The 14,237-nt window shown below is 37.9% G+C and overlaps 1 protein-coding gene across 1 annotated transcript in view; it reads left to right on the forward strand.

Annotated features, from left to right (window-relative positions):
• The window catches only part of FREM3 (FRAS1 related extracellular matrix 3), a 139,910-nt gene that overhangs the window by 83,806 nt on the left and 41,867 nt on the right, over positions 1-14,237 (forward strand). The window contains exon 4 of the mRNA XM_006887043.1: positions 9,522-9,668. Within this exon, the coding sequence (XP_006887105.1) occupies positions 9,522-9,668 (147 nt within the window). The remainder of the gene's footprint in view (positions 1-9,521; positions 9,669-14,237) is intronic.

Raw genomic sequence — 14,237 nt, forward strand, 5'->3', positions numbered from 1 at the left:
CTTTTCAAACAGAAAAGTGAACTGGGAGGGGAGGGGTGGGCAGGGAGGAAATTGCAAAAATGAATGAATGGAAATTTTTTAAAATGTCATCATTTCTACATATATTATACAACCTCTTTCAACTAGTGAATGGTAAAGGTAAGAATAAATGGGATGAATGGAGGGGAAAAAGAAAACATAGACAAGTTAACAAGAGAACAATACAATATCTGATAGTGGCACTAATGTCATAGGTAATATAGAAAATCAGGTAATATAGAAGCAGCTAAATTAGGACATTTGGTTATTTATATATAGATTAGCAAATAAAATTTCTTTCGTGACTAAATGTTTCCAGTCCCTATATGTTATAATATGAAAGTTGTTGTTGTTGTTTACTTCTTAAGTGAAACAAAAAGACAGAGGTTTGTGGGTGAAAAAATAAAAGGCATCAACAGAATGAAATGTCGCCTGGTCCGGTGTCACACTCCTCCGGCTTGAAACATTGTGATTGTGGCCAGTTTTCAGAAATAGATCATGAGATGCTTTTTTCTAGTCCCTCCTAATCTGGAAACACTGCTGGAACCTATTCGGGCATCACAGCAAAATGCAAGATCTACTGTTAAATCAGTAGTGACTTCCTACTAAGTATTGGCAAAAAATCATATAGAAGTTGAGAATTCTATCTACTGCTACCCTCATCTCTTCTGTTCTATTACTATTTCATTACTGGTTTTATTTTTATAATCAGTCTTTTTGTTGTTATTTTGCCAGTTCATGTACTATGTTTTAGCCAAAGCTCAAATCCATTATTTCTTAGATATTTATTAGTGATTTCTGGGATAGGTTTTATTTAGCAATTCCAATGACTACTAGGGCATTCTGGCAGCCTAGAGGTGAGGAGCTGCGCTGCAATCCTGAAGGCACACAGTTCAAAGTCACCTGCTGTCCTAGAAAGACAGGCAATCTCCTCCTATGCATTTAAATTGCCTCTGAAACCTTGTTGGAGGGTCAACTATGGTCAGTTTTGTCTCAACGGTACACAACAACAACAATGAATATAGAGCACTCTGGTGCCTAGTGGTTAAGGAGTTTTGCAGCGAACCTAAAGGCATGAAGTTTCAGTTCACCACCTGCCCTGTGGGAGAAAGATGAGCAATCTCCCCCATGCGAGTTTACAGCCTCTGAAAAAAAACTAGAGCATTAGCTATGTGTTGGTTCTGACTCAATAGCACTTAACACCAAACAAAAACAATGACTATAACTTTAGAAGAGTAAAACTTTACCTTCTTGGACTCATGAAAACATTTTCTGATCTGTTTCTTTCTCTTGGCATGCTGTTTTAAGGCACCTCCTCTAAATGTTTTGATAAAGAGAACATTTCTTCTTTAGTCTTGATCATGTTTTGTTTTTTCAGAAGTTAATCGATCTGATGAGTAACTGTATACATGTGCTCGAAGAAAGCACTGACCTGACCCAATTGATCAGATTGCATTGACTGATGAGCACATGTTTGGATAGGGTGAAGCTTCCACATCTCACCCAAGGGCTAAACGTTTTAAAAGTACAACACAATAAATAGTGCTGTTGACTGGGAGGGCAGACAAAGTGGAGACAGGTTTCAAAATTTGAAATGAGATGAATTACTACTTTAAAACTCAAGGTGTTATCCTAGAAATGGAGTTGAAAGTCCTGACCACAACTGTCCCCATAATGCGAACAGTCATGAGAAGAAGAAGGTCAAAGACTTCAGCCTTAAATATAGATTAAAGCTCAGATCAAGAAAATAAGATTCTCACCACTGGGCCGATAGACAGCATCATGTTAGATGGTGAAGAGACTGAAAAATAAATCAGTCATAAAAAAAAAATAATGTCGCCTGTGAGAGGATAAAATATCAGTTTAAAAAGAAAGAATACAGCCTGAAATATCAGTGCTTGTTTTTAACCAAAATAACTTTTTTAAAAATATTGCTCTTGGGTGGATTCCAACTTATGATTGAGTGGATTCCAACTCGTGACAACCCGATGTGTTACAGAATGGAACTGCTCTATAGGGCTTTTCTAGCTGTACTTTTTACAGAAACAGTTTGCCAGGTACCACTGGACAGGTTTATACTGCCCACTGCCAGACTTTAGGTTACTTATAAAGAGCACACCATTCTGCACCACCTACACTTACTGAGTGAGCTCTGGTACCACAGCCCAAAAAGAGTTTTGCTGCTCTTCCAAGGCTTTGCACCTGCTTAGGTTTGAATCAACTAGTGATTCCAAGGGAGAAAGATGGATAATCTTCTCCCACTGCAATTTACAGCCTAGGAAAGGAGTATTGCCCTAAGTCAAAACCTGCTCGATGACGGTGAGTTCGAGCACACTTATTGAGTATTTCATTTGGACCAGGAACCTTGTAGTATTGTTTTCATTGGTTATCACAACAATCTCAAAGCATGTAGCATGCTGTTGCAACACTTATGAGTAAGAAAACGAAAGTTATGTCATTTGCTCAGCATTGTACTACAGGTAAGTGGCAGAGGCAGAATTTTAATTTAGTTCTCCCTGGTTCAAGAGCCTGTGATATTAGCCACTAGACTACAAATAAGCCAGAGTCCTTTTGGAGTATATGAGTTGCACTAATCCATGACTCAAAGGCATTAGGACAAAAAGACATAGCACAGACTGAGAATCTGCAGAGCTGGATTCCTCTAGCTCAGCTACCAATCCTTGTGAATAAGCTCAAGTCATATCATTACCCGAAACTGCTTCTCCAGTTATAAAATGAAAGTAATATCTGCCCTACTTTATAAGATCGTTCTGAGAACAAAATACTTTATGACATGTTTTTTGGGTGTTTTTCCCTTGCAATTCATTTTTTTCCCTTTTACATTGGTTTACCAACAAAATTCATATACATTGCCCCTCACACTAGATCCCCCCTTCTTCTCCAAGCCACCCCTCCTCTACCCATCAAACCATGACTTCTCATGATAACCCCCATGCCCATCAACACCCCTATGTTCCTTCTGCTCTTTTATCTTCTTACACGTTTTACTAGTTTTCTATTTCTAAAATAAATGTTTTATACAGTATTTGTCCTTATGGGACTGAGTTAGTTCACTTAATATCATACTCTAAAGTCTCTCCCAAGTTAGATAATAATTTACAAAATCATTGCTCCTGCGTGCTGTATAGTATTCCATTGTGTGACTGCACAATAATGTCTCAATTCATTCAATTGTGTTTGGACATTCAGGCTGTTCCCTTGTTCTTGCTGTGGTGAATAATGCTGCTATAAACTTTGGTGTACAAGTCTCTGTTTGTGCCTCAGTTCTCATTTTCTTGAGGTATATTTCAAACAGTGGAATAGCTGGTTATATGGAATTTCCTTGTCCAACTTTCTGAGGAAGTGCCAAACTGCCTTCCAGAGTGGTTGTACTATTTTACAATCCCACCAACAATGTATAAGAGTTCCTAACTCTCCACATCCTCTCTAAAATTTATTAATTACGATCCTGTTATACTTAGCACTGCTACTGAAATGAGATGGTATTTCATTGCAGTTTTGATTTGCATCTCTCTTATTGCCAGTGATTTTGAGAATTTCTTCTTGTGTCTATTTACCATCTGAATATGCTCCTCTGTGAAAATTCTTTCCATGTCTTTTGCACATTTTTTAATTGGATTATCAGTCTTTTTCTTGTGAAGACCATGGGGTTTTTTTAAAAAAAAAAAAAAGAGTAAATAAATCTATTATTCTGCCTTATTATTTCAAACTACAAAAGTGTTAAAAGAATAAAGGAGCTTATAAACTAAAAACAAAACCAATATGATTTTTTTAATTACATAATAGGGCATCTGGTATGTTTATTTTCCCTCTTTTTATCTTTTTTTTTTAAATTTTGCATTTTATTTCTTTTTTTATTAATTTCAAGGAAGATTCACAGAGATTTTGGATTTCAATTAATTCATTGTTGCACTTTTCTCCCCGCCCACCCTATACCTGTTCCCAATTTGCTCTTCTCTTGAAAAGTAAAAGAAAAATTCCTTCATTGGTATACAATCCGCCCCCCGCCACCCCACATGTCCCCCACCCCCTCCCGAGTATACTCCACACTTTTTATTTTTTTTCAAGCAGCACATCCCTTTACGTTGATACTACCTTTGTTAGTTGTTATAAAGTCAGCTCTGATTCATACAACAGAATGGAACATTGTCTGCGCCTGTGACATTCTCAATCATTCCTATGTTTGAACTTATTGTTACAACCACTTGGTCAATCCACCTCATTGAGAATCTTCCTCTTTTTCAATGACCCTTTACTTTTTTCTTTTGGCCTGATACAGATGAACATTTATTTTATCAAGCAAGGACTGGACACAACTACTAATGTGTGCAAAGTAATTGAAACAAGTTGTTGCCACCCTTGCTTCTAAAAAGCATTTTAGTTGTACTTATTCCAAGACAAATATGTTCATTTTTCTCACAGTCCATGATATATTCAGTATTTTTCCATAAAGCCACAATTTCAATGTATCAATTCTTCTATGGCCTTCCTTTTTCATTGCTTAGTTTTCACATGGATATGAAGTGATTTAAAAGGACATAGCTTGGATCAGGCACATCTTGGTCACCAAAGTGATATTTTTGCTTTTTAAGAGTTCATCAAGTTCTTTTTTTCTGAATCCAGAAAATAAAAGAAAGCAGCAGCCAATGGATCCAGTTAGTGCATGCCAATAATTGACCCAATCAGCAAAGCCCGTTGAGATTGCACCAAAAATCCTACCACTACAGAAAGTGTGGGTATTTCAGCGGAACCTGGAAGTTCCAAGACCTGTATAATTGAGGGTCCCAGAAAGGGATCTGTTTATTCTCATTGTGTAAGTTAGACCCACTCTTGTTTTCTAAGAGTGTCTCTCTTGCTTGATAAACTTTGCTCTGTATTTCACAAACCTTCTGTATTGTTTTTCTTTCTCCGTTTTCACAATATTCATTTGGAGAAGTAACCTTGCTAGATCACACTCTTATGAAGCAAATCTGGGAACCTCTCAGTAGTCTAACAATAAAGAATACTTTTTTTAACATCCCTACCACACAACCTAGAGAGAGAGATCAGCTGGTCCAGTGGACAGAAGGCAATGCTACCAAGCCGAAGGTGGGTGACTTTTAATCTGCGGCCCTCAGGCCTGTCTTTCATTGTTTTTGTTCAGACATTCCTCTAGGTCGTATAGCTCTGGTGTACAAGTTACCGTACAGCGGTAACTTGGGGTTGCTGTGAGGCTGAACACTGTGACACGGATGTGTCAAATGTGTTAATGGTTGGTTACCCAATGCGGACAGAGAGTGGGATGGAGCTCCCCAATGAAAACAAGCTTGGAAGGAGGAGTGACATCCACTTGTGTAATAGCTTGCCTCCAGAAACCCTATGAACCTGGAGAGAGGATGAGAGACACCCAAGCGTTGAGGACTCTCCTTCATAGGGTCGCTATGAGTCGCCTGTAACTCAACGGCACTTAACACAACCAAGATTGTACCCATGGCATCTCTCAGAATTGAGGCTTGAATTTGTTTTTTCAGTTCTTTCAGCTTGATCAGCAAGATCTGTCCTTTTTATTCTTTTACGCTAGCTGTTTGTACATTTCATTATAATATTTTGCTTTATATTCTTGAGTTGCTCTTAGAAATCTTCTGTTCAGCTCTTATTTGGACATTTCTTCACTTTGTTTTGGCTTCTTGACACTCTAATGCCCTTTTAGTAGTCTCTTCTGACATTTATTTTGGTTGACTCTTTCTCCTCCTTCTCTATAGTGACCTTTGCTCTCTTCATGATATCTTTGATGTCCTCCCACAGTTCTTCTGGTCTTTGATTATTGGAGTCCAATGCTTCAAATCTGTTCTTAAGATGATTCTTAAATTCAATTGGAATAAACTCAAGGTCATATTTTGGTTCCTGTGGACTAGTTTTCATTTTCTTTAGCTTTAGTTTAAACTTACACATGAGTAATTAAAGGTATTTTCCACAAAAGACAACAGGTCTGGTTTTGACTTTAGATATTGTGTGCTTCTCCAATGATTCTTTGTACAAATTTAGTCAATCTGTAAAATCCATCAGGTGAACTCCATGTGTAAGGTCAGTCACCATCTGTGTTTTTTCCAAAAAAGTATTTGCTAGGATAAATTACTGAGTGCGCACAGTCCAATCATTCAAAGTTAGTCTCATGTCTGTCACCAGACCATACTTTCTGACTATTATTTCTTCCTCACTGTTTCCAACTGTTGTGTTTCAATACCAAAAATTATTAATGTATTTCAATTTTATGTTTGGTCAATTTTGAACTGCAAAAATTGGTAGAAACTCTCAATTTCCTCTTTGGTTTTAGTTGTTGGTGAATGACAGTGTTATTAATAGGTCTTCCTAGTATGCGTATAGATTTTATCCTATTATTCACAGCATTGTACTTCAGGATAGATCTTGAAATTACTTTTTTAACAATAAAAGCAAAACCATTTTTCCTCAGTTTTTCATTCCCAGCATAATAGATCATGTGATTGTGTGATTCAAAGTGGCCCATGCTTGTTCATCTCAGTTCACTATTGCCTAGAATGTCAATCTTCATGTAGTCTATTTCATTTTTTACAACTTCCATTTTTCCTACCTTTATACTTCATTCATTCAATATTCCAATTATTAATGGCTGTTTGCAACTGTTTATATTCACTTTTGAGTGACTTCCCATCTGGGCTCTACATCTAATACTATAACTACCCATGTTTCTCTATCCAAAATGCTAAAGAGCTGTGTTATCAGTTTGAAGACTAAGGTGCCCCTGATTCAGGCCATGGTCTTTTCCTCCTCACCTGCTATGAATCAAAGACCTGAACAATGAACAAGGGTGACAGAATAATTGGTGCCTTTGAGTTATAGTGCTGGAGAAAAGTACTGAACATGCCATGTACAACCAAAAGAACAAACAGATATGCTTGTAAAAAGTGAAACCATGATGACTCTTAGAGGCAAAAATAGTAAAGCTTCATCTTTCATACTTTGGACATGTAAGCAAGTCTAGTCTTGGAAAGGGACAGTACACTTGGAAAAAACAGAGGGTCGCTAAAAGAAAAAAAGAACCCACCCACTTCAATGAGATGAATTGACATGGTGACTTCAGCTGTGGTTTCTAATGAAGCAGAGGTGATGAGGATAGGGCAGGTTGGTTGTTCATAGAGTCACTATGACTTGTACTCAACTCAACGGCACCTAACAACAACTGTACTACTTCTTCATCTTCCAATGGGAGATGCTTATTCTTTCTTGCACTCATTATATAGCTCCAAAAAGCATCCAAGTTGACTATCAATCAGCAAAGAAAGAAGTTGGTAACACAGCCTGGACAGGAAAAAAAATAAAGAGTCCTTGTCCTTATCTAAGACCCTCTACTTGAGTACACTTCAAACATGTAAAGCATTTAAACACCATGTTGGTATTGTTATTGTTAAGTATCACCAAGTATGACCTTATGAACAACAGATCTGAACCCTGCGCTATCCTGTACCATCCTTATAATTTCCAGTATACTTGGTCCCATTGCTAAGTCAATGTGTCAAGAGTTGAGGGTCTTCCTCTCTTTCACTGACCCTCCACCTGTTACTGAATGCAAAGGGATTCTTTCCACAGTCAATTGCCAATAAGACAGGTGGACTGCAAATATCCATAGCACTTTATTGAAGATCTGGAAAGACAGTGAGATTTCCCTCAAAAACTGCCTACCCATCTGGGAGTGATCATTAGTTTTTATACTTGGGTTAGATACTAATTTACTTAACAATACACTTTTGTTAATAAAGTTACAAATTTTCTACCAAAAAAACCCCAGTTTATTAGTAAACAGACAACTTAAAAATTAGTTAACCTATGACTGAGGAACAACAGTTTTTAAAAGGTAAATGCTAAACCAGAAAAGATGCATTTCCCTTCCTGGTAAACAGGCACTTACAGCACTATTTACATATGACTAAGAAAAACCGTTTTAAAGAGTTAAATGCTAATCTAGAAAAGATTCATTTTCTCTCCTGGTAAAAAGGCAGTTTAAAGTAGTTTACATGAATGTTTATAGTTGTAGAGGGGCTTCAAGCCTTTTGTTCATAGGGTCACTATGAGCAGGGCTCAACTCGAAGGCAATCAACATCAATACAACAACAATGTGACTAAAGGAAAAAAATTCTAATGCAAAGTAACTAGTTATGAAGGCTGAAGAAAACTGATGTCAATTTTATTACTATAGTGATGTCTGGATAACTCTGAACTTATTAATAGCACCCCATCACACCTTTTCAAGCATTATGTTCTTTTCCAAGGACTGGCCTCTCAAAACATGTCCAAAGCATATGAGATGAAGCTTCACCATTCTTGTCTCTAAAGAGTACTGTCTGTACCTTCTCCAAGACATATGTGTTCAGTCTTTTGACCATCTATGGAATATTTAGTACTCATCTCCAACACCACAAAAGAAAGGCATCATTCCTTCTTCTGTTATGCTTATTCAATTGTCCAGCTCTCTGATGCACAGCAAGTGACTGAAAACACCATTGCTCGAATCAAAGGTACTTAGTTTCTAAGCTGGCATCATTGTTCCTCAATACTTTGGAGAGGTCTTCCTCAGTGTGATAAATCTTTTGATTTCTTGACTGCTGATAGCAGTGGTTTTGAATGTGGATCCAAGTAAGATGAAATCAAACACCATACTTGTTCCTGATAGTGTCAAGGGATTCAGTATAATATGGACACTTGTCTTCAAGATATGCCAATGCTAATGTAAGAACAAATAATGAAACAGTTACCATCAAGTCCTCTCCAGCTTTGGTGATCCTTGGTTATGTCAGAGGAGAACTGTAGAAGCAGATAGTTTTTCCAAGGAGTGCACAAGTTGATGGACTTATCTCTGATCTTTCAATTAGCACCTAAAGGAATTTGTTAACTACTGACTCCACCCTTGAACTTTACGCAAATAATGCAAAGCACAGGAGAAAAGCAAAGGAGCTAAGAAAAGAGGGAGGAATAACAAAGGAGATAGGAAGGCAGGGGGGCATGAGAGGAAATGCTAACTATGCATTTGATTAAAAACTACTAAGCTTTTTGGTGAAATCTGGTAGCTTCAGAACTGGACAGGGCAAACTTGTATTTTCAGGTCTCACAATTTTCCACCTTTGATAGAGTAAAACTTAACCCATTTTATAACCCATTGCAGCAGAAAATGTTTGAGTTTTCCTTTTCCAGTAGGTTTCTACCTTCCACAGCAGGTTCCATCTTTCACATAAGGCCTTTCTTTGATAAAGTGAAGCCTGCTCTCTCCATATTAAGCAGAGGAAACAGGACTTAAGATGGTGGGGACCATAACATTCTCTAGAAAAAAAACTGAAGAACTTTTCCTCATCCCATCAAAAAAGGAATATGGATGTTGAAACCTTTAGCTTTGGAAACAAAAGGCAACCTTAGTCCTTGTAATTTATCCATCAAATTCTTCCAACAGACTTCTTTCTCTCTGTCAATTGCAGGAGGAAATAAGCTAGTGAACAAACCTTTCCATCTACACTGGGCTTGGATTTCTCTGGAGAAAGAGTATTACATTGTGGATGAAGACTCCACGTTTTTGGACGTGACTCTCACACGCAGAGGACATCTTGAAGAAATATCCTTTATCAGTAAGGAATTTTGGATTTGTTCTTGGCAGGAGGGAATGAGGGAGGGAGGAAACAACATGTAGGCTTAAAAGTAAAATTGAGATAATAGATAATCATTTACTGTTCTAAGGACATTCTTATAAAGGTATGTGTGAAATTGTGCTATGGTTTGGACTCCAGGGAGTTATTATAGGCTTATATGTGCATCAAATTTTTATCCCCTTTTCGTATTTTTCTCTTTCTGGAATATTTCTTTCTTTTTTAAAAAATTACAATCTAAAGGAATTCAGGAGAATTAAGGCATTCTGTGCCCATATTCCGTAATCCCCAATTCTCTCTATTTCTGCCCAAATAGTTGGGGTTGTTATTTGAGTTGTTTTTGTGGTTGTTTTTGTTGTTGTTGTTGTTGTTTTATGTAAGTATATAACACTAGAGAAGAGTCTTGAACATGGCATGTACTGCCAAGAGAACAAATAGGTCTGTCTTGAAGAGGGTGAAACCAAGTTTCTCCTTGGATGGTAGGATTTTGAGACTCTGTCTCACATACTTTGAGCATGTGGCCAGGAGAGAGAGACTCTTGGACAAGGACATCATGCTGGGAAGGGTGGAAGGACGTACAGGAGAGGAAGACCCCAGATAAGATGGATTGATGCAGTGACTAGGGCAATGGGGGTTGGAGTGTCGGAGTCAGAGAGACTGGCTCAGGAGAGGGTCGGCTTCAGAGTTATTGTACATAGGGTCACTATGAGTTGCAGTGGCACATAACAACAACAACAATTCATTGTTATATTAGTTTTATTTCTTTTAAAAAATTCTTTACAAGTGAATGATGCATTGTTATGTATTTAATCTAGTTATTTCTTTTGGTTACATGTAATTGTTTTATCACTGTTATTAGGTTATAAAGTCCTTGAGGATATGTACAATGTCAAGTTTGTATACGTTCTACAAGGACTCAGTAGAGAATTATGCCTCCCTTGGGTAAACAGAGAAGTAATGCCTACATAATGTATCTCATTACCATCATTAATAATCAACAATGATTACTCTAATAAGGCATTACATTCATGAAACATCTTTTAGCTGTCAAAACATTCAGAACAATTTTGCACTGATTTTTACAACCAACCAAGAAGACCAAAACACCAAACCCACTACCATCAAGTCTGTTTTGACTCATGTCTCCCCTCTACTATTTTTTTATTGTTGTTTTTATACTGGTTTGCATATAAAATTTGTATACATCATATTCATATATTGTATATATACACTGTGTTTCACACATTCCTTCATTCACATTTCCATGCATTGTGTTTTATAAAATTAATCACCTTTGATCTGTGCCCACTATTGCACAGTCTTTTTAGGTTCCCCTGGATCTTTCATAATTCTTTTACACTCCCTCCTTCTGTCCACCACACTCTGTGACCCTGTGATTTCTCCCCCTCCTTTCCACTCTGGATTTTTGTACACATCTTACTTGTTATCCTTCTATTTTAACAATAATAATCTTATGCACTATTTGTCCTTAGGAGACTGTTTGTTCACTCAGCATAATGTTCTCCCTTTTCCCTTATGACACACAGCATTTTTTCAAAATCATTGCTTCTGAGTGCGGTATAGTATTTCACCACATGAATATACCAAAATTTTTCAATCCAGTTTTTTTTTTTATGAACACATGGGTTATTTTCATTTTCTTGCTGTTGTGCCATGAACATCAGTGTACAAATTTCTATTCCTGCCTCCATTCAATTTTCCTAAGATATACTCCTAGCAATGAAATCACTGGGTCGTATGGTTTTTTTCTGTGTTCAGCTTTATGAGGAAATGCTAAACTGCATTCCAGAGTGGTTGTACTATTTTATAATCTCACCATATCCTCTCCAACATTTATTACTTGCTGTCCTTTTAAACTTTGCCACTACTACATGGTTGAGTTGGTATCTCATTGTGGCTTTGATTTGCATGTCTCTTATTGCCAGTGATTTTGAGCATTTCTTTATGTGTCTGTTGGCTATCTGAATGTCTTCCTCTGTGAAAACTCTTTCCATATTCCCATTTGGTAACTGGGTTCTCAGGCTTTTTCTTGTGGAGACTCTATAGTATTCTGTAAACTTTCATTATGAGAAGCTGTATATTTGTCTTTACTGGGGGGAAAACTGCTTTGAGCAACCCTGATGAGGTAGTGCATTATGTCCTGGGATGTTAGCCAAACACTAAGTAGTTGGATAGCACCGATTGCTCTATGAAAAAAAGATGGACAGTCTCTTCCTATAATGATTTACAGTCTTGGCAACTCTTTGAGGATAAGAATCAACTCATTAACAATGTTGTTGTTGTTTGTTCTTCTAAGCTGTCAAATTGCCTGCAACTCATAGTGATCCTATGTGTTCAATAGCAACAGGTTTAGGTTTTTTTACCTTTTTACCAAGAAGACAGAGAGGGGTGTGTATCTTTCTGTAAATGAGCATTCTAAATTTCTCAGACACTGGGGGCCCCCCTCAGAGTCTTGAAGACATGCCAAAACTGTTGGAGAGAATTCAAGAATGGAAATGGACTGGGAAGAGAAAATAAAAAGGGCAGGCTTACTGCCCAGTCTCCTCTCTAGACTCTGGGCTTTTCCAGCACCATACAGGATTGCTCTCCTTGGATTAGAGATCAGCCAAAGAACACCCTGAGGTCTGATGGGAACCTCAGCCTCGGTCTTCATTCCAGGTCGCTCTACCAACACACCATGAAATCTAATGTTCAGTGCTTGCTTTGGCAGCACATATGCTAAAAATAACTGAATAAACCTAATGTCCAGAAACTTCAGCTTTCTTCCCCCGCTTCTACAATTCTTTACCCTATTCTTGTGGGCACAATATTTACGTTATTGTGTCAAGTCCTACATTGGATCAGGAAATGTATTTTCCCTGAACAATTTGAAGGTGTGTTGACTAGCTTAACCTCTGAAGATCTTCTTCCTCAACATCCCCTCCACCACACTCTCCCTTGCTCTACTTTATATGCCTCGTAGTGCTTAGCATCCTCTGAGAAACATCACAGATCTGCTTCTCTACTGTCTTCCCATAAATTTCTAGCTCCTTAAGGGAAAGAACAATATTTTTATCTATTCCCACTCCTGAGACTCACCAAACAAATATTGGTTGTTTTGAGAACTACAGTTAGCCTTTCTGATTTATAAAGCACCACTTAAAAATATATCAAAATCAAGAGACCAGAATAAGAGTTGCATCTTAAAGTGGTCTGAAAGAACTTGTTTTCCAAAGAAAAAAGCAAACTGGCAGAGAGGGAAACAAGGAGGAAAATATGCAACAATGAATGAATGGAAATCCAAGTTCTTTATAAACTTTCATTAAAATCTAAAAAAAAAAAAGTCAAAACCATGAAGTGTATCAGTAAAACATCTTATTTATGCTCAATAAAGCCTTCCTATGTCCTCATCCCATCTCAGCACGTAATCTAGAAGAAAAACCACAACTACCATGGGGTTTCAATTCTTGCGATGCTCCTTACTTATTTTTGTAGCATTCAAAAGAGCGTCAGGCTCCTTACCTGTAAAGTATCCATCCATCTCAAGATTTACTTGTGGCTTAAACATAATAATGGTAATTGATGCCTTTGAGCTGTGGTGCTGGAGAAGAGTATTGAGAATACCATGGACTGCTAGGAAAACAAACAGATTTGTCCTGGAGAGGGTTAAACTGGGTGGCTCCTTGGAGGCAAGGATTCTGAGGCTCCGTCTAACTTACTTTGGACATGTTGCGAGGAGAGACCGGTCCTTAGAGAGGGACATCATGCTTGGGAGGGTGGAGGGACGGCGCAGGAGAGGAAGGCCCTCTATGAGGTGGATTGATTCAGTGACTGGAATAATTGGGATGGGAGTGTCAGAGACAGTGCGATTGGCACAGGACAGAGAGGAGTTTAGGGCTGTTGTACATAGGGTCGCTATGAGTCGCAGGCTACTCGACGGCACATAACAACAACAACATAGTCCACTGGACATTGTAATGCTCAGTCAGTGTTAGTTATCATTATTACTCATCTGTACTCAAGAAAACAAGCCCACTACCCTTGAGCCGTTTCTGACTCATGATGACCCTCCATCTGGTTCCCTAGGCAACAGATCTTAATGAGAAAAGACGGCATCCTCTGCCTCCCAAGGAGCAGAAGGTGAGTTTGAACTGCCAGTATTTTGCTGAACAGCCCAGTACTTAACTTATTACACCACTATTACACCTAGAATTCATGAAATGGAATTAAAATCACAGAATAGCATCAATTATGTCCTCAGAGCATAGCACAGAGCTGATGCTCAACAAATATGATGTAAATAGCTACGTGACAGCTCAGATCATATGGCAACACAATTTGGCTCTTTTTAAATTATGGCTTAGGATACCATTTGCTCTTTATAGTTTCCACTTCAAACGTGTGTGTAAAAAAAAAACCCCACCAAACAAAAACACTGTTAATGATCTGACACATTCTCATAATGACGCTCGAGGACAGAGAGAGAGTAGGAATGCCACAGTGTTCCAAGGCTGTCCTGTTCAGAAGAGACTCTGAAGATTGCACTGGAGC

Source organism: Elephantulus edwardii, unplaced genomic scaffold (genome assembly GCF_000299155.1).
Source record: "Elephantulus edwardii isolate Elephantulus edwardi_28Jun2011 unplaced genomic scaffold, EleEdw1.0 scaffold00053, whole genome shotgun sequence".
NCBI classification, from domain to species: Eukaryota; Metazoa; Chordata; class Mammalia; order Macroscelidea; family Macroscelididae; genus Elephantulus; species Elephantulus edwardii.